This window comes from Pinus tabuliformis, chromosome 3_1, assembly GCF_031772625.1.
Source record: "Pinus tabuliformis cultivar Carrire ecotype Pingquan chromosome 3_1, CPIR1, whole genome shotgun sequence".
Lineage (NCBI taxonomy): Eukaryota > Viridiplantae > Streptophyta > Pinopsida > Pinales > Pinaceae > Pinus > Pinus tabuliformis.
The window spans coordinates 498,866,799-498,887,449 of record NC_142301.1 but is presented as its reverse complement, the minus strand read 5'-3'; the positions used below and the strand labels follow the sequence as shown (position 1 = coordinate 498,887,449).

General features: G+C 34.7%; 1 protein-coding gene across 1 annotated transcript; it reads right to left on the bottom strand.

Moving 5' to 3' along the window:
- Nucleotides 1–8,482: 8,482 nt before the first annotated feature.
- Nucleotides 8,483–13,543, bottom strand: LOC149187989 (cullin-4-like). The gene is made up of 9 exons (XM_089409848.1): nucleotides 13,379–13,543; nucleotides 11,293–11,408; nucleotides 11,122–11,191; nucleotides 10,859–10,993; nucleotides 10,639–10,764; nucleotides 9,078–9,146; nucleotides 8,902–8,982; nucleotides 8,703–8,795; nucleotides 8,483–8,596 (listed from the first exon to the last, which is right to left on the bottom strand). Exons 1-9 carry the CDS (start codon nucleotides 13,541–13,543, stop codon nucleotides 8,483–8,485), a joined length of 969 nt encoding a protein of 322 aa, XP_089265974.1.
- Between the last annotated feature and the right edge of the window lie 7,108 nt (nucleotides 13,544–20,651).

Sequence of the window (20,651 nt, the reverse complement as noted above, 5' to 3'; positions counted from 1 at the left end):
AAGCACATTTAAAAAAGAGGGTATTGCTGCAACTTAATGACTGTAAGGAACCATATTTCAATATAGTTGTGATGCCCCTGGTCTTTTTGCTGATCTGGATCATTCTTCATGTCTTCTTCTACCATGACCTTCAAATCTTCCTCTTTTTTCTGATTGATATCTTGAATACATCGAGGATTTGATAGTAACCATGAGGGATCTCTCTCGATCTTTGATTTTGATGTCTTCTCTTCATCAAGTGCAACCCATGATTCTATGGTTTTCTCATTTGAATCTTCTTCTAGATGTAGTACTTCATTGATATCAAGATAATATTTTTTTTACAATACTTCTCCTGAGCTATGGTGAATACCATTGATATCAAGAGGAGATGTTTGGAAGTGCTGTATCCCAACATTGTAAGTGGGTTGAACTACTTCAATGTGTGGGTTTGGAAATGGTGGTATAGGTAGTTGAGTGGGAGTGGATATTTGAGATGGATGTGGATGGGGTTGTGGTTGTGGTGGAGGTGAATGGTAGGGATAACGTGGAGTTGGGTATGGAGGACATTGAGGAAAATATTGAGGATATTGTGGATGGCTCCCACAAGTTCTTTGCCAACCTTGTTGCCAAGATTGGTTTTGGAGTTGAGATGACCAATGTTGCCAAGGAAAATTTGTGTTCCAATTACTTTGAGGTGGATATGAATAACCTTGAAATAGTGAATTAGGCGTTTGCACCATATCAAGCTAAATAGGCTATCGTGGGCCTCTTTGAGCTACATAACATATGGACAACACAAACATCTTCCTTTTTTTTTTTCTCATTTTGTATTCCTAACATTTATACTTGTTTGGTTAGAATGCTAACAATTTCTGTTTTAAAGTCAACAAATTTCCAAGTTTAGCTTGATTTACCAATCTTGATGTTGATTGACTTACTCTTGCCTTTCCTCTTGATATGTGTTTGCATGTTTCATAAATTTCTTCAAATGATAATTGATATACATCACGTCTACTCATGAGATCAAGAATATCAATCCACTCATCTCTAATTATTCTAAGTAAGAGGGTTTTTAGTGTGTCGGATCCTAAATGATGTAGTTTTCCCCTCTTAACATTATATGTGAACCTATCTATTAGATCCTCTAGAATTTCATCTTTTCTTTGATTCATTCTAAATATTTCTTCTTTAAGATCATGATCTTTATATTTTTCTAGAAATATCTTTTGCATATCATTCCATGATCTTATTGAATTAGCCCCTAAATTGATGAACCATTTAAGAGCTCTATCCTTTAATGTTGCCGGAAACAATCTCAGTTTTTGAGTTTTTAATAAGTAACCATAAGATCTACAAAAAAATTCAAATTGAAAGAGAAAGGTTTTCGGATCCTCTAACCTTAGACCATGAAATTTTGGAAGAAAAGATGGAGGGATGTTCTTCATGTGCAGACTACCATCAGTATCTTGAATGGGAAATCTGAGGGGATCTTCCTCATTGTCATCATTTCCATCCATCTCTTCTACATTCTTTTCCATATTCTTCTTTTAACTCCAAAAGTGAATGGTGATGTGTCTCTTACTGCACCACGTGATCAAATGGGGGGTTGGGTTGGTGTTGGAGAAATTTTGTTCTTGTTTTTATGATTGAATGAAAAACTATAATGCAATGAAATTTTCTATTTTTGAAATTAAATATTCCTAATGCAAATATTTTTCTGTTTTTGCAAAATGTAAAAAGAAATTAATCAACTAGGGAACAAAACAATGCATACTTTGACACCTCCCCAACAACGGCGCCAAAAAGTGATGAGCCTCGATATTGCAACAAGAATGTTGCAACTCCCAAGGCTACCGACTTTAATTATCAACTCGGGGTTTGTACAAACTTAAGAGGTGTCGACACCATATGTGCATCATACAATGTGTTCTTCCTAAACTAATTGCACGAAATGAAATGTTCGAAATGGAACCTTAACCTATTGCAAGAAAGAAAGTACAAGGAAAGAGACCTATTCTAATTGGATAAATATAGTGAACTAAATGTAAAACAAACCTAGCTTAACTCTATTTATCACATGTGATGATTTAAACTAACTGAGCATGAAATATGATTTAGAGAGTACTAACTGCTATGTGCATGTGTAAATATAAAAGAACTCATTTTTTAAAAATCTTTTTGCTTTATAAATGCAAATGCTAATATTTCCTTGATCTTTGGAAGGGGAGACAAGTGTGGAGCAAGAGGGTTAAAATGGTCTTTATGGCATGGAGGTCAAGTAGAGGCCTAATCCCAGCTTCAATGATGATTTTTCTTAATTGGGGCTCAAAACAAGATTTCCTACAAGATCCCTTGATTTACTATAGGATGTTACAAATTTGCCATACGAAATTATAATTCATTGAATGACCAAGCAAATCAAAGTCCCCATTCCAAGTGGAATCACTCAAAAAGGCATTAACTCATGCTCAAAAAATAGAAAAACTCTAGAAATTCGAGAAGAGTTAGTAAATCTAATCAAGTGAAAATGCAGTGGGGTAGTTTTTGTTATGAACTAAAATGTTTTTGTGATCTAATGCAAGTGGAACCAACTCAACTAAAGCTCGTTAGCATGCTCTACAATATAGCAGAAATTTATTGTTCTTTGCCACAAAGGAGTTCCAGAAATCTAGATTTGGGAATAAGGTAGCTCAATGATTACTATGACCTTCCAAATATTTTCCGAGGATGAAATGATGCTTGTGATCCTGAAAAAGAACTTACATTAACCATTTAACTCAATCATACAACAAAAAATCATTAATACTAGATGCAGAAGTAGAAATAAATAAAAACAAGAGATGCATGTGAATAAGCAGTGAAAAGAAAGAAAGAAAATGATGTAAAAGGGCTCTGAGGTTCAAGGAAACTCAGAGACCTATAGAGGAGAACAAGATTTAGAAGCTAAACATGACACTAATCTTCATTATTTTCATCAATACAATTACATCCCTGTAAAAAAATACAATGGAGCTGTAAAAATACAAGTTCTCTCCACAATAATACTGATGAAAATATCAATACAATTACATCCCCGTAAAAAAATACAATGGAACTATAAAAATACAAGTTCTCTCGACAATAATACTAATGAAAATATCTCTCTAGAGGCAAATTCGACTTGGTACTTATACAAAATGATTAGGAATCATTCTCCATGAAAGGAGGTAGCTTCCCCCACCAAAATCCCTTGATTAGTGGATTTGGTCCTCAATACTAGGAATCTGCATTAAATGGCAGGGAACACATTCCTAGATTTTCTTAATCATAGGAGTTCACATTCCTAGATTTTCTCAATCATAGGAGTTCCATAATCTGTGCCATACTTCCATAATATTTTGTTGATTTACTATTTATTATTAATCTTCCTGTAGTAGGGAACAAGTCCCTAAATTATCTCCTCCTCCAAATCTTCATAATCTGCTTAATATTCTCATAATATTCCACAAAAATAAATAATATTAGGCTCAAATATGCAATTATTCATAAAAATTCCTAATGAATATATTAAAATAAAAAATACATTAAAGTTAAAAATACATTATCTAATGCAGAAAGAGAGGTTTAATGTGCTAAAGGATGGTCATAGGGTTTAAATTTACATTTAATTTAGAGGTATGGGCCTTAATTTGTCTAATATGCGTCTTGAGCACCAGTATTGCAGCAACAAGAATGCTGCAACTCCTAGGACTACCAACTTTACTTTATCAACCCGGGGTTCGTACAAACTTGAAGGTGACAGTGCTGTATACAAAAGTAAATGTGATGGTTCTGCCTTTTGTCACTATTCAGCTAACGAGAGAACTAGATTTTTTCAAGCCAGACTTCTATGGATTCAAAAGAAGCTTGATTACTGACGAGGAAAAGATAAATCTACTCTAAGAGAAATCTTGTCTACTGCAGTAAGGAAAAAGGCTAAAATCCAATGCTAAACCACACCATTTCCTACTTAACTGCTAAGAGACTATGTTTAAAAAAGAATGCTAGATTAACATGGATGGAATTCAACTATCTTAAGCATGTAAATTCAAAGCATCAACACTCTACTGTGCATGTAAACAACTACAACAAATTTGTTTTTTTCTTTTTATCTTTTCATGGAAAAACAAGTGAAAGCTAATCTCTTTTGGTGATGTGGCAGGTGGCTTAGGGATGTTGGTGGATGGTTGAAATGTTTGGGAAACCTTTAGGTGATCTTGTGTGGCTTTCTAGAGGTTTTCCTTCAATTCAGCCTCAAAATAGGCCACTACAGGAAAACCTACAAGATGTCCTAAAAACCTACAGGATACAGCTGGGAGAAAAACGACGGGTGCTGAAGGTGATGGAAGGCTTAGGGAAGGTGTTTTGTGGATGGAATAGAGTGAGAAAATACCTAGGATCACTCAAAACTCAAAGCTAAGGTTGGGAGATGGTTGGAATTGCTCAACATGCTTGGAGAAGTTTCCTTGAAAAATGATGAAATTGGTGAGGGTCTTAGTGAATGCAAGAAATGATCATGGACGGATGAAGTTGGGAGGAGGTTGTTGACTATGAGATCTCTCTTTTCTTCTGAAACACCTACACTGCATCAAACATTGATATTTTCCCAAAGATCTCTCTTTTTTTTTGAAACACATACACTGCATCAAACATTGATATTTGCCCAAAAATCATGTAAACAAGATGAATTTCAATAAGCTAGAAAAACAAAGTTTAATGAGCTAGCTATCTACTTCATGCATGCGGAAAATTTGCAGAATAAGATGAATCATGGATGAGATCTACTGTAAGGCTAAAGATGGAAGAAATGATAATTAAATCTTACATTTGCAAATTGATCAAATGCTGGTTTAAGTACAGTAAACTCTAAATTCTATGAGAAAGTAGAATTTTGCCTTTTTGGGGTCTGCATAGGGGTCCTTTACTCAAATCCTGAAGGAAGAGGTGAGACCAAGACACCTATTGATAGCTTTTTGATGCTCTTTAATGTTCCTTTTATCCCTTCTAACCTACTGCTGAAGTAAAGCACAAATGGAAAAAAACTAATAAACAAACTAATCAAGTCTACACTACTTACAATGAAATACTTCTAAGGACAAATTAACCATGAATCTATGAAATTAATCTAAGCATACAGATGCAAGAAGATGAGCCTTTGCTGCTAGGGTTGGCCCTAACCCAAGAGCTTCAGCCCTTTGAGTTAACTAAATACTAGATTAAGAAAAAGCTAATTCCCATTATCACAATAGAAAATTACATAGCAATGTCTTCGACAAGTCTGGAGCTCAAAATTAACTAGTGTTTTTATAACAAAAAATTGATTCCTAATGAGACTCTAGGCCTCTTTATTTATACAACTGAAGTCTCCAATGACTTTCTTAAATCTAGGGAGGCTTGGCTCCGAAACTCGAGATGAACTAACTCTTTGACTATCACTTGCTCAGCTGCCTTGATGACTCAACTGCTTGATGGAGGAATATTTGAATGAGAGGAGTAAATGAGGAGGATTTAACTCCTACATAAATGAGGAGGATTTACCTCCTACAATCTTAAATCTAGGGAGGCTTGGCTCCCAAACTCGAGATGAACTAACTCTTTGACTATCACTTGCTCAACTGCCTTGATGACTCAACTGCTTGTACTTGAGCTAGTGTGATTGATGGAGGAAAATTTGAATGAGAGGAGTAAATGAGGAGGATTTACCTCCTACATAAATGAGGAGGATTTACCTCCTACAATCTCTCTTCCTTCCCTGAATGAGAGGAGTAAATGAGGAGGATTTACCTCCTACATAAATGAGGAGGATTTACCTCCTACAATCTCTCTTCCTTCCCTGATGTTCTCTCATCAAAATTCCTTGATTTTCTCTCACAAACGTTATCAAAATTCCTTATTAAATTCCTTGATTCTTTATTAAATTCCTAGATTTTCTCTCATCAAAATTCCTTGATTTGGATTTACCTCCTACAATCTCTCTTCCTTATGGAGGAATATATTCGAATGAGGGAGGAGTAAATGAGGAGGGTTTGCCTCCTACAATCTCTCTTCCTTCTCTCATCAAAATTCCCTGATTTTCTCTCATCAAACCTGCATTTAATGGCAAAATTCCTTGATTTTTTCTCACAAACCTGCATTTCGAATGAGGGAGGAGTAAATGAGGAGGATTTACCTCCTACAATCTCTCTTCCTTGTCCCATTGGAGTTTCAGCCTTTAATCTTGCAAAAATTCCTTGATTTTCTCTTATCAAAATTCCTTGATTTTCTCTCACAAACCTGCATTTAATGCACATTAGTCCACTAGGCATAATATCTTACTTTGAAAATTCCTTGATTTTCTCTCATTTTCTCTCAGAAACCTGCATTTAATGCACATTAGTTCACTAGGCATAATATCTTACTTTGACTCATAGCATTGAACAAAATATAATCAAAACACGTAATAAATTGTGAGAAGAGTTGATTTGACTAAGCTAGGAGGTGAATTAAGGTCCATATAGTTACCCAATGATGAGGCTCATCAATTTGGTTAGTTAAAATTAAAAGCATTATAATACATCAATAATTTCAATTCACTATATTACAATTTAGCACAAAAAAGGTAAAATATTTCACTCTTTGTCTCAATATATATATTTTTCTGTAATTTTCAAGTTAAATAACATAATTTTATATCAAACCGAAGGAAAAAAAAAAACAAACAAATTATTTTTTGTAAAACAAACAAATTATTTTTTTTGTAATGTTCATGTTAAATAACACAACATAAGAGTTGATTTGACTAAGCTAGGAGGTGAATTAAGGTCCATATAGTTACCCAATGATGAGGCTCATCAATTTTGGTTAGTTAAAATTAAAAGCATTATAATACATCAATAACTTCAATTCACTATATTACAATTTAGCACAAAAAGGTAAAATATTTCACTCTTTGTCTCAATATATTTTTTTTTGTAATGTTCATGTTAAATAACATAACATAAGAGTTGATTTGACTAAACTAGGAGGTGAATTAAGGCCCATATAGTTACCCAATGATGAGGCTCATCAATTTGGTTAGTTAAAATTAAAAGCATTATAATACATCAATAACTTCAATTCACTATATTACAATTTAGCACAAAAAGGTAAAATATTTCACTCTTTGTCTCAATATATTTTTTTTGTAATGTTCATGTTAAATAACATAATTTTATACCAAACCAAAGGATAAAAAAAAAAAAAAAAAAAAAAAATTTGTGTAATGTTCATGTTAAATAACATAACATAACTTTATACCAAACCTAAGGAAAAAAACAAACAAACAAATTATTTTTGTGTAATGTTCATGTTAAATAACATAACATAACTTTATACCAAACCTAAGGAAAAAAACAAACAAACAAATTATTTTTTTGTAATGTTCATGTTAAATAACATAATTTTATGACAAACCTGAGGAAAAAAGACAAACAAATGAAAGAATTATATTTTCACTTTCAAATATGAAGATGTATAATTCAAAATATTTCAATATAATACTTAAAAAACTATTTAATACATATGTTAACCAATATTTCAATATCAACCCTTTAAAAATATATATATATATATAAATTAGAGAATAATATTTAACAAAATATTAATAATAGTAAAAAATATATATGTAATAAACAAAATATTTTAATAGGCTAGATTAAATAATAGTGATGTATATTTCAAAATATTTATTAAAAAAAAATTACATTAAATAATATAATTTACAAATAAAATATTTCAATACCTATACTAAATAAAATATTTCAATGTTATATATATTATATAAAATAATTAAAAATTAAATTTTTATAGTTAGTTTTATTGGAATTGTATTTTTAAATTGTTTAATTTACACTATCCAATCTAACATTAAAAGCAATAATTTTGGTTACAAATAAAAAATTTCAATACTTATACTAAATAAAATATTTTTTTTTTGTAAGCTGGGGTGGGACTCTCCGATTTACATGTCCATTATGTACCCCTCTACGGGGGAAGGGTAGCCCAAGATTTGAACCCAAGACTTCCGGTTCGGTGAGACTTCATTTCCACGGCCCTTGCCGCTTGAGCTACCCCATGTGGACTATACTAAATAAAATATTAATATATTATATAAAATAATTAAAAACCTAATTTTTTTTGGTTAATCTGATTTAATGGAATTATAAAATTAAATTGTGCAATCTACAACACAATACAATGTACCATTAAAAGTAATAATTTTCTATATTAATGCGAAATAAAGAAGAGAAGATAAGAATTTCCTGTCAGTATGTTATCATACTGAGTTAATAGGAATTTACAATTTTCCACAGCAGACATAGAGCATGGTGAGAGCGTCGTGGGATTGAGTGGTAACTGCAATGGCAGCACTCCATCACTAAGCTTCATAAAACCCACCCATGAGGACGACAACACAATGCGAGATTAGTAAACTGTGGAGATAATCTGTATAATGTTGAGAGGACTATGGTATATATGTCAAAACGTCCGGGTCGTCCTCGGATTTCCGAATATGTTTAGAGATAATAAGGCCGTTTACGCATAACTTAAAATCTGATTCTGTGAAATCAGGCCGCACCTGCCATGGTAAATTACAAAGCATTTACGTTAACAGTAGTTCTTTAGAAGAATAATAGTCAGATGATAATGGAATTAAACATAGTTACAAATATATTTTCATATACCTTCTGAGCTTCTATTAACTTAAACAGTTCGTGCGTTCTGTAACCTTCATCCACCCTTGATCTTTTCATTAAATGAACTATTGCAGCTTGAACCTAGATGTCAACATTGTTTTTATGTTAATTAATTATGTATGAAGGCATATTCAAAGGGTTTTTTCACTGTGCTGAAAAATATATATATCTATAAAATCAATCTCACCTGTTTCTTATATCTCTCAAGCGGTGCAAGTTTGCTAGGCTTCTTTTCTTTTAAAATGTCTTCATAGACAACGTCACTCACCTGTTCAGAGAGTAGCAGTGTTATATAAAATTCTGGTTACATAGATATAATTAACATAAAATTGATAAAAAGTCTCGATTCTCATAATGAAATACCTTGACCCTGTAATGCTCAGAAGTGAAGCCATCGTTGATTGCATAGCTCACGTTGTCTCCGTTGTTCTCCTGTTATAAGCATGCAGTGACCTTTTGTAAGCTTTATAGGAGGCATTTGGTAAGTAAAAATGGTGGTTGTAGTGAAAGCACGGATTTTAACCACCACCTCCCTCTTTCTTTTTTCTTTTTTAATTAGGCTTGTTTTAAGTATTTCAATTATTTTTAATGTAGTTAGATAGACTTCAAATTAAAATTTACTTAGGAATGTAATGTTTAGAAAATAAGTTAAGTTTAAGCTAGATTTCAATGTTTTAAAAATATGTTAGTTAGATTTTATGTGAGAATTACAAGTTTATTAAATTTCAAATTACATATTGGTTAAATTGATTAGACATAATCTATAATTTATCTGCAAAATCTTAAAATCTATTATTGTTTATTACATTTCTCTCTCACACATATATGGTGGTTCATGAATCTTGGAGATTGGTGATCACTACTTCTATTGTAAGTATTTGTATGAGGCAGGTCCATTTGAAGGGATCAATCCTAAGGGATCAATCTTATGCTCGATCATGGAGCTTGAGAATTGAACGGATAACGTTTCAATAGAAAACACTTCAATAGAAAACACAACCATGGAGTCTGACCCTTAGATTGTTGAGAAAATTGAACCCATAACTTCTCAATAACAAAAACATTACATTTTCTCACATTATTTTAAAAACTTTATAAATTAAAGAACATCAAAATTTTATTATAAACTTAATTAGTTTAATATTTTATTATAACTCAACCAATGTTAGAAAACCATTATTCGTCACCTTTTTATTTTTTTAATTATTTATTCTTTTCCTTCTTTACTATTTAATTTGCATTTCTTTTTATCATTAATAAGTTTTTGTTTTCATTCTATTTTTTTTAATATCCTTTTGATATCTCTTTCTTATCTTTCCCTTGGTTAATTTAACATTTCATTTTAAACTTCATAGACCTCCTACTTTTTAATCATTTTAATTTAATATTATACTCAATTATACCAATAATATTATATTAAGTTCATATTATTTGGTAAATTTCTCATTTCTATAATTAATTATTTTTAATTTAACATTGATTTTTTTTATTTATTATATTTTTATTTTTATTTTCATTTTTTTATAATTAAATACTCTCCCATTAATTTTTATTTTTTACTTACTTTTTAATCATTATTATTTTTAATTTCTTTCTCAATATTGATTTCATAACGATAATTATTATTATTATTTTTAATTCATTACTCAATATTGATTTCACTTATTTATTGTAACTAATTTCCATTCCAAATGTTTCAAACCCATTAAACAAATACACAATATTATTATATAAAATTTATATATATATATATAAATTGTATAATAAATATACATAATTGTAAAATAACTTATTTATATTTATAATAAAAAAATATTTTATAAAAATTAATTAAAAAATCTCAATATCCCACCTTTATAACTTATTTATATTTATAATAAAAAAATATTTTATAAAAATTAATTAAAAAATCTCAATATCCCACCTTTATCAGTATATTTTGCTTAACAAGAGATTCCAAGATTTTGGTAGGGTTGGATATTCTAGTCCTTTCTATGATCTCCTCAAAGCTTAAACTGTCTGCTTCACTGAACTGCATTAAAATGGTGACCTGCATATGGCATTAGAGAAAATTAGAGTCAAAATCGTGTCTGAAACCAGAGAACTTTCTGTCAAATTACAAAGACAGTACACCATAGACATACCTGTAACTTCGTCCCTTCAATCTCTTTTTCTCCTGCAGCAAAGTATGCTTTCAAAGTCCAAGTTCCCAGATTGTTCGGCCAATGTAGATCTCTCAGTTTGTCAAACTTGTCGGTATAGTAAGATTTGAATTTTTCCTATTAACACGGTATTACAGAAATTTATGCAATTGCAGTCGAAATTTATAATATATATCGTAAAGCATGTTAAAATTTGAGAATGAAATCGTGTAACTGTGAAACTGAAAATTTTCAGCTCATTCAACCTCGTATTGCTCAATCTCTTTAGGAATTGCGATGTTATCATCCGAGGTCTTCTCAAAGTCTGGCCATTCTCTGAGAACGCAAACAAAAGAGTATAAGCCATGAGCAGCAATTCATTAAAATCTCAACAAAATGAGGTGAGTTAATTTAGGATCACGTTTCTAGCAACTCACGGTTGGGACAGAACTGTTACGTTCACAGCCTGAGAGTCGTATAATGGAATTTCTGATTGTTCAGGGGGAGCCTCCCTGAATTTCTCATTGAGTGCTGCTGATTTGCTTGTAATGTCCTGTTCACATATTTGAAATCAGATTTTTGTTTGGAAGTATCTCATTTTTTATCTTCATATTAATTAGTGTCTTAACAGAGCAACTCATTATCAGGAGTGCTTTAACAAAGTATCTCACCACCTTCCTTCTTCACATCAATCACCAAGAGTGCTTTAACAAAGCACTCTTCTACCTTTTATTTTTACATAAAGAGTGCCTTAACAAAGCATCCCATCACTTAGTATACCCGACTTGCAGGTGGTTGGTTATGCTCTTGGTGTTATAGTGGCAGCGTTGAGGTTTGATCCTGGGTCTCCCTTAGATTAGGCCAGGCAGTTACCGATTCACCATGTTGTAAAAAAAAAAAAACAAAACATCCCATCACCCTTTATTCAAAACACTATAAATTATTTATATCAAATAATATTATTTTTAATTATATATATATATGAATGGGTTAAATGAGACAACATACTCCCTGCACTATCTATACCAAATAATATTATTTTTTAAATATATATGAGAGTTAAATAAAATAAAAAATTTAATAGATTATTTTTGTATTATACTAAATAATATTGTTTTTAATTTTTTTCATATATATATGAATAAGTTGAATGAGACAGACTTACTCTATGGACTATTTATATCCAATAATATTATTTTTAAGAATTTTTTATATATGTGTGAGAGAGAAAGTGAGTTATATGAAACATAAAATTTAATAGGTTATTTTAATATGACTTCTACCAGTTTTACCTTGAAGGGTGTTTATTTGGAAATAAATTAATCAATTGACTTTTTAATAAAAAGAGTAAAATTGTGAATATCAAAATTTGTATAATTCATTTTATATATAAAATATTAATATATTTATATTGAAAAGATAAAAAAACATAATATTATTTTATTATATAAATATATTTATCTAAAAAGAAATGGTAAAAAAATATATATTGTATTATATAAAAATTGTTAGAAAAAATGATTTAAATGGGATATAAATTCAATATGTTATCATATATGTATAGTTTGGAGTATTTGTTTTAAAATTTTAATTTAACCATCAATATTATTAGATGGATAGTAAGGATTTAACTTTCACACAATTTTCTAGATATAAATTCAAGATGCTATTTTTTATATGAATTCAATATGTTATCATATATGTATATTTTAGAATAATTGTTCTAAAATTTTAATTTAATTATCAATATTATTAGGTGGATAATATAGATTTAACCTCCATAAAGTTTCTAAATATAAATTCAAGACGTTATTTTTTACATTAATTCAATATGTTATCATGTATGTATATTTTGGAATAATTGTTTTAAAATTTTAGTTTAATTATCAATATTATTAGTGGATAGTAGGGATTTAACTTTCACAAAATTTTCTAGATATAAATTCAAGATGTTATTTTTTATATGAATTCAATATGTTATCATCTATGTTACACGGAACCGCTCATGAGAGGTGGGAAACCCATTCCAAACCCGTTCCGAAGGTTCCCGCACTCACGGGAGCTTTGGAACTATATGGGAATGTTCCCTTTTCAAGGGGAGTTGCAATGGGAGCTGGAGAAAGTTCCGGGAGCTTTGAAGACTTACTGTTTTTTGAGAGTTCCAACATTCCCTGGCGTTGGGGAATAGATTCAATATGTTATCATCTATGTTACATGGGAATTGTTCGTGAGAGGTGGGAAACCCGTTCTAATGGTTCCCGTGCTCCTGGGAGCTTTGGAACTGTATGAGAATGTTCCCTTTTCAAGGGAAGCTGCAATGGGAAAGTTCCGGGAGCTTTGAAGACTATTTTTTTGGAGTTTCGACATTCCTTGGTGTTGGGGAATACAAAGCCTGTAGAGAAATATGAATACAAAGCCTGTAGAGAAATATGTTGAATTGCCCGAAACTTTCACAAAATTTTCTAGATATAAATTCAAGATGTTATTTTTTATATGAATTCAATATATTATCATCTATGTTACACGGGAATTGCTCATGAGAGGTGGGAAACCCGTTCCAATGGTTCCCATGCTCACGAGAGCTTTGGAACTGTATGGGAATGTTCCCTTTTCAAGGGGAGCTGCAATGGGAGCTGGAGAAAGTTCCGGGAGCTTTGAAGACTTACTGTTTTTTGGGAGTTCTGACATTCCCTGGGGTTGGGGAATAAATTCAATATGTTATCATCTATGTTACACGAGAACTCCTCGTGAGAGGTGGGAAACTCGTTCTAATGGTTCCCGTGCTCCCAGGAGCTTTGGAACTATATGGGAACGTTCCCTTTTCAAGGGAAGCTGCAATGGGAGCTGGGGAAAGTTCCGGGAGATTTGAAGACTGTTTTTTTGGAGTTCCGACATTCCTTGGTGTTGGGGAATACAAATCCTGTAGAGAAATATGTTAAACTGCCCGAATTGCCCACAAAACATGAGCCTGTGTTGAAACCTTCACAGGAAGAAAGACCAAGGATATCCTTAATGGTTCCCGTGCTCCCGGGAGCTTTGGAACTGTATGGGAACGTTCCTTTTTCAAGGGAAGCTGCAATGGGAGCTGGGGAAAGTTCCGGGAGATTTGAAGACTGTTTTTTTGGAGTTCCGACATTCCTTGGTGTTGGGGAATACAAATCCTGTAGAGAAATATGTTAAACTGCCCGAATTGCCCACAAAACATGAGCCTGTGTTGAAACCTTCACAGGAAGAAAGACCAAGGATATCCTTAACATAAATATCCTTAATTGAGAAACTTGAGCAATTTCTTGATGGGTTAAATAAGCATGCATCACCTTGTTGTAAGGGCAATATCTGGGATGTCATGCTGATGAGTATCCCTTTTGTTGTTTATGTTTTATGTACATATATTACAGAAGATTGTGTGTGCATATTGTATGTGGGAGTCAATGCTTAAACATTAGAGTTTCTTTACTTTTTCTCTTAATAATAACTAGAGAAACATATGTAAAACTGTTCATTTTTAAGTTCCTTTTGTTGTTTATGTTTTATGTTCCTTTTGTTGTTTATGTTTTATGTACATATATTGCAGAAGATTGTGTAGTCAATGCTTAAACATTAGAGTTTCTTTACTTTTTCTCTTCAGAATAACTAGAGAAACATGTGTAAAACTGTTCCTTTGTATTTTTAAGCCGAATTTCATGCGTGATAAAGGGAGAGACTCAAGGAGAGTATTTTTATATAAGAGAGATTATATATTTATTATTTATATATTTAAATTGATTTCAATATTTCAATATTTTGATTTAATAAAATTTTGATTATTATATAAATTATATAATTAAAAAATAAATTTTTATTTTTATATTTTTAATTTTTTTAGTATATAATATTACTGCGCCTGACACCGGCATTTTAATATTTTATATATATAAAAGGGAGAGACTCAAGGAGAGTATTTATATATAAGAGAGATTATATATTTATTATTTATATATTTAAATTGATTTTAATATTTGAATATTTTGATTCAACATAATTATTATTATTATTTATTATTTATTATTTTTTTAAACTTAAATGGTTAATATATTAAAAATCAATGGTTGGTTTGTGGCCTTTTCAACCGACATTACAAGGAGTTTCTTAATGTCAATGTGGCATTCTACTTCTTACAAATCCTTTAAGGAGTTGGAGCTTTAAAGGTGCATCGCATTGGCATTTTAAGGATACAAAGTGATGCCTTATGTCACAAAAGGGAGCAACTAGCGAACCCCATGCAATCGCATCGGAGGAAGGCTCCCGGTGGTTGAGTTCCTTTGATACTTGTCGGGCCTTTTGAGTTTGTACACCCTAAAGCCTTGTAAACCGATATAATGTGGATTTCCGCAAAGCAATCCTTTCTTCCTAAGTATAGTCTTAGCTCGATGATCGAGGATTCACCTTTATTGGCAATCGGCACAACCTCGACTTTACTACACACCACCACCGCAGCCGATATGCGATTTACTCTGGCGTACTTCAAATTCTTTTATGTCCCTGCGCAAAAACCCATTTCGGGTCCGCGCCCAACGACCCTTCATAAGACCTTGGCTCCGATAGTTAGGCTCATTGTTCAAGGTTCCACCTTTATCGGTGTCAGGGATCGAATCTTCCTCGAACCTCAATGCAACACTCCATTTTCGTGACCAATTTTCTACTAATTAGACATCAAAATTTTTATGTTCCTATGCATAACCATTTCGGGTCCATGCCCATCAACCCTCCGTAATGCACTTGGCTCTGCCAAACCCTGATCCCGATCGATCGACTTGTATGGTGATCTTTTGCCGTTGATCTGATTTGGATGGATTCGACCGATCTATCCCTTTACGGATTTTATACTTTTTAGGCTCGAGCACATTACCACATCGGGTCCACACCCATCGGGCCATTGCAAAATCTCATGCCTCTACCAAACCCCGATCCCTGATCTGCCAACCTGCATGTTGAATCTCCGTTGTTGATCTATTTTGATTAGATCCGATGGTTCCCATATGTTTCAGGTTGATAACACCCTCATGGGTTAATCACCCAATAAAGCGGTTTCCCCACCCTTCGCCACTACTACATGTCCTCCTCTTAGTGGAATCGGAGCCAGGCTCATGATACCACTTACCACTGTTAGTGCCATCCGAAAACCCACTCTTGGCTAGAAAGCCACCTTTCCACTTCTTTGACTTCTTCGCTCTTTCCCAAGCGAAGACCCTTGTTCTGCTCCAATGAACGGTTCTAGTATTCTAATTAGTTCAGCTGAAGGTGGATCTGGACCGTTGAATGCTGAGATCCAACGGTTGCTCGAGACATGTTTTGCTTGTTGCATCATTGTTTAGCTAAGGAATGGCGGTCCACCCTGGTTCATCCGAATTTCTTTTGAGGAACCCCTGAGTCAAATAACATCCCTCGTTTGCTTTGATGTCTGCCTCTTTGTTTGAGGTGCGGAGAATGTGAAAGAAAGAGGAGGTGGTGAAGAAACTCAACAAGCCCCGCAACCTCTGGAGAGTGTTATTGAGAGCCAGATTGCTTAGATGTTCGTCTGAGTTTATTGTCTTTATCAAGAGTTCTGAATCTCCGAAGACCTGGAGAGTTGTGCGACCATGTTCCTGGGCAATCTGGCATCCTTTAAGAAGCCCTAAGATTTCAGCCTAGTTGTTGGTGCTCTTTCCTAATCCCCAATTATAGCTATTTGTTCGAGAGCCATCCTGAGAGTAAACCACACCACCAACACCAGAGGTCCTTGGAGGCACCATCAAAGAAGACAGTTACCTTTCCTTGCTTCCTCCACCAGGATTGGAACTCTGCATCTGTAGTTCTGATGCACCAAGTAGGGTTGAATGTGGGTCATGCAAGTATTTCTTTGCTGGCCCAGACGAGAAGGGTTCCCAGCCAACTTCTTTCTTCAGTTATGAGAGTGTTATCTAACTTACTGGGGTAGTTCCCTAGAGCCTCCATCAGGGCCGCCTTAGCTTTGGCTACCACAGACAAGGGAGAGGACGATGCATTGTTGAATATCCAGTTGTTTCTGGCTAGCCAGAGCTTCCAACAAATGAACTTGGGAATGGAGTGCCAGATCTGATTCCACAGAGAGTTTGTTCTGAGGGTCCTAGGGTACCTTTCATTCCAAGTGGAGAAGAGTTCCACTACTGTGCACTGAGTAGGGGCAGGTGCATTTAGACCTTGAAGGATGAGGGCCCATACCGATTGTGCAAAGGCACAACTTACAAAGAGGTGATCAATGCTTTCAGATGTTGATTTGCACAGAATGCACCAGTGTGGTCCTATACTGCCTCTGCGGAGAAGATTTTCACTTGTCAGCACTTTCCTATGGATGATTAACCAAGTGAAGAAATTCACCTTGGGTATACCATAAGTATCCCATTTGTGTTGCCAGGTGGAGGGGTTGAGAACTTGATTTTGCATGGGTTGCAAGGCTGCAAAGCCAAGCGCAGGGGTATAGACCCCTGTCTTCCCCCATCTCTAGAGATCCGATGTGTGTAGGTTGATTGGAGCTGAGCCCTTCAGCTTATCCAGGAGAAGGTTCTTTTGTTGTATTAAATGTTCTGGTAGATTGTGGAAGACCCAATCTTCCCAATTCCCTTGTCTGTACCAAGCAAAAATATCGGCTAGACTGTGTAAACCTTGTTGGGAAAACCAGTCACGGAGATCCGCTAAATCCACTATGTGTTCAAGGGGGGGATTGCCCATGATTTTATCTTGCCATATCATGATGTTAGCTCCGTTACCAAGCACCCTGTAGAGCTGATTTTGGAAGGTGGCCAACTCTTTTCTGTAGAGATTCCAGAGTGACGTGCCTTTGGGAACTCTATTTTCTTGAAGATTTCTTAATGAGATTACTTTGAGATATTTATTCCGGAGTAGTTGACTGACTAAGTGATGTTTATTGGAGTAGAGTTGCCAAAATATTTTTCCACCTAAAGCGATATTTCCCAGTCCAAGGTCTCTAATCTGGAGACCTCCTTCCAACTTTGACCTTTTCACTTTTTCCCAACTTACTAAGTGAAATTTATTTTCATTTCCTTTGCTTCCCTACCATAGGAAGTTTTTGAGCAGCTGTGATATTTGGTCCGTGATTGTCTTTGGTGCTAGGAGGAAGGAGGCCTGATAGATAGGGAGAGAGGAAAGGATGAAATTTATGAGGATTAACTTGCCAGTGTAGTTAAGCCACTGCCCTCCCAAAGTGGCTATCTTGGTTTTGATCTTACTAATGGATTCATTCCAAAGTGACGCTCGGTTTACCCCCAGAGTTAAAGGCAGTCCCAGGTATTGAATTTTGTTCCAGGAGGCATAGCTCGGAAAGCTCAGGATTCTAGCAATTCAGAGTGTGGTGTGCTCCTCTGTGTTCCAGCTGTACACTGCACTTTTTCTTTTATTAAAGAGCACTCCTAAAATTGTGCAGAAGCTCTGCAGGGTCCCATTGAATTCCTGTGATATTCTTGTGGAAGCTCCTTCGAAGAGAAGAGAATCATCTGCAAACAAGGCATGGTTGATTCGTTCTAGTCTAGTCGTCGGTTGGATGCCCGGGAGAGTACCTCTAATTCTTTTCGCTTTCAGTTTCCTGGTCAGGGTGTCTGCCATTATTATGTACAAAAATGGGGATAGAGGGCATCCTTTCCTTAGCCCCCTTGAAGCTTGGAAATAAGAGGTCGGTCAGATGTTAACCAGTGTGGAAATCCAAGGTTTGTCTATGCAAGCCTTGATCATATTCACAAAATCTGGGTTGAATCCGAAGGTAAGAAGGACTTTGTAGAGGGATGATAATTTTACCTGATTGAAGGCGTTGGTCATATCCAACTTGATCAACATCCCTTGCTCCTTCCTTTGATTACTGGAATGCATGGATTCTTGAACAAGTATCACATTGTCTAATATATGTCTTCCTGCTACAAAACCTCCTTGACTGGGAGAAATGAGCTTAGAAAGCAGAGGTTTTATTCTATTTACAAGCAATTTAGCAAGAATTTTGTAAGAGACATTACATAGAGAAATAGGCCTAAATCTGTCTAGGGTGGATGGATTCACTTCTTTAGGTATTAGGGTGAGAAATGTGGATTTGATGATGCCTCACACTTTAGCCTTTTTCTGAAAAGCCTTTGCCATTATTAGAAGGTCAAATTTGATGATTGTTCAGCAGGCTATGTAGAAATGTGCTGATAAACCATCTGGGCTTGGGGCTTTGTTAGGCTCCATGTCCCAGATTACATTGTTGATTTCTTCCTCAGTAAAGGGCTTCATAAGGTTTGAATTATTCTCCTCGTTAACCAAGGTAGGGATCTGGGAGAGGAAGTCATTGGAGATCACCTCATCTCCTGCTCCGTCCTCTGAGTATAACCGTTGAAAGTGAGTTTCAACAACTCCTTTAACTTGGGAAAAACCTTTACCAACTGTCCCATCTGCTGTGATTATTTTCGAAATGTGATTCCGGGAGAGTCATGCTCTGAACAGTTTGTGGAAGAAGTTTTTCACCCATAGGCTTTTGGACTTGAGCCTCCAGAATTCTTCTTCTTTTCTGAAGGAGCTGAAAGAGGCAAATTGGGCTACTTGTTATTTCTCCAGTTCATGTACAGTTATGTCTTTATCCTCCATCTCTAATTGTAAATCTGCCAATTGTTGGAAAATTTCTTTTCTATGTGTGGTGTAGGTGTTGGAATGCGTTTTGACCCACTCTTTTAGAGCTGCTTTGGTTGCTTTTATTTTTTTCTCCCAAACATAACTGGGTGACCCGATGACCATGGTGGACCAGGCCTTTTTAACTACTTCCATGAACCCTTCCTGCTCTATCCACAAGGGGCTGAAGCGAAACGGTATGGGCCCCAGGTTTTCTTCCTCATCCAGTTGTAAGAGGATGGGTTTATGGTCTGAGGTGAGCTTTGGTAGGATTCTCGTTGATACTATTCTCTTGTCCATCAAAAGAGAGCTCTGCACTAGAAATATGTCAAGCCTGGCTGAGATGTGAGCTTCCCCTATTCTGTTGTTTGTCCAAGTGTATCTCCCCTTTTTGGGTTTAAGATCTAGAAGATCCCATTGCTGAATTATGTCCTCCACAAGGGGTAGCAATGGATCTTTGCTATTGTTGCCCCCTCTTTTTTCTCTTGGGTCGAGAATGATGTTTAGATCTCCTGCTATTACAATGTTCATGGGGGAATAACATTCTACAAAATCTATAAGTGTTTTCCAACACTCTTTTTTCTCAAGGTAAAGCATAGGAACATAAAGGTTGAATAGAGCAAGAGTGATATTACTTGCTTTATGTCTGAGTTCGGTGTAAATCCAATGCTGAGTCTCGAAGGAATTCTCCAGCTGGAACAAATCCTCCATCCAGACTGTGGCAAGTCCTCCTAAGGTTCCCCTTGCACTTACTGCCATTCCAGATTTGGTCTTCCAGGTCGTTCTGCTTAACTCAAGAAGGGCTTCCCCTTCTATTTTTGTCTCTTGGAGCATGAGGATCTCTGGGGTTTCTATTTTCATGAGATGTTTAATTGCTTCAGCCTTTATGTGGTTCCCTAAAAATTATTTATTTGGGGTGGTGGAGGAGAGGCCTCCCTTTGGTGGCCAAGCTCTGGTATTTCGACTTATGGACATTTCTAGAGTGCACTGACTTCCTTGCATTGTTTGCCTCTCTACTTCTTCTCTGGCTTCCTTGAGGGATTTTCTCCCTGCCCTCTTCGATGGTATTTCATTTGTCTCCTCTTCTGATGAGCCTGTTAGATCCAAAGGCTTTTTTCTTATCATATCTACATAAGAGGATGGTGGGTTT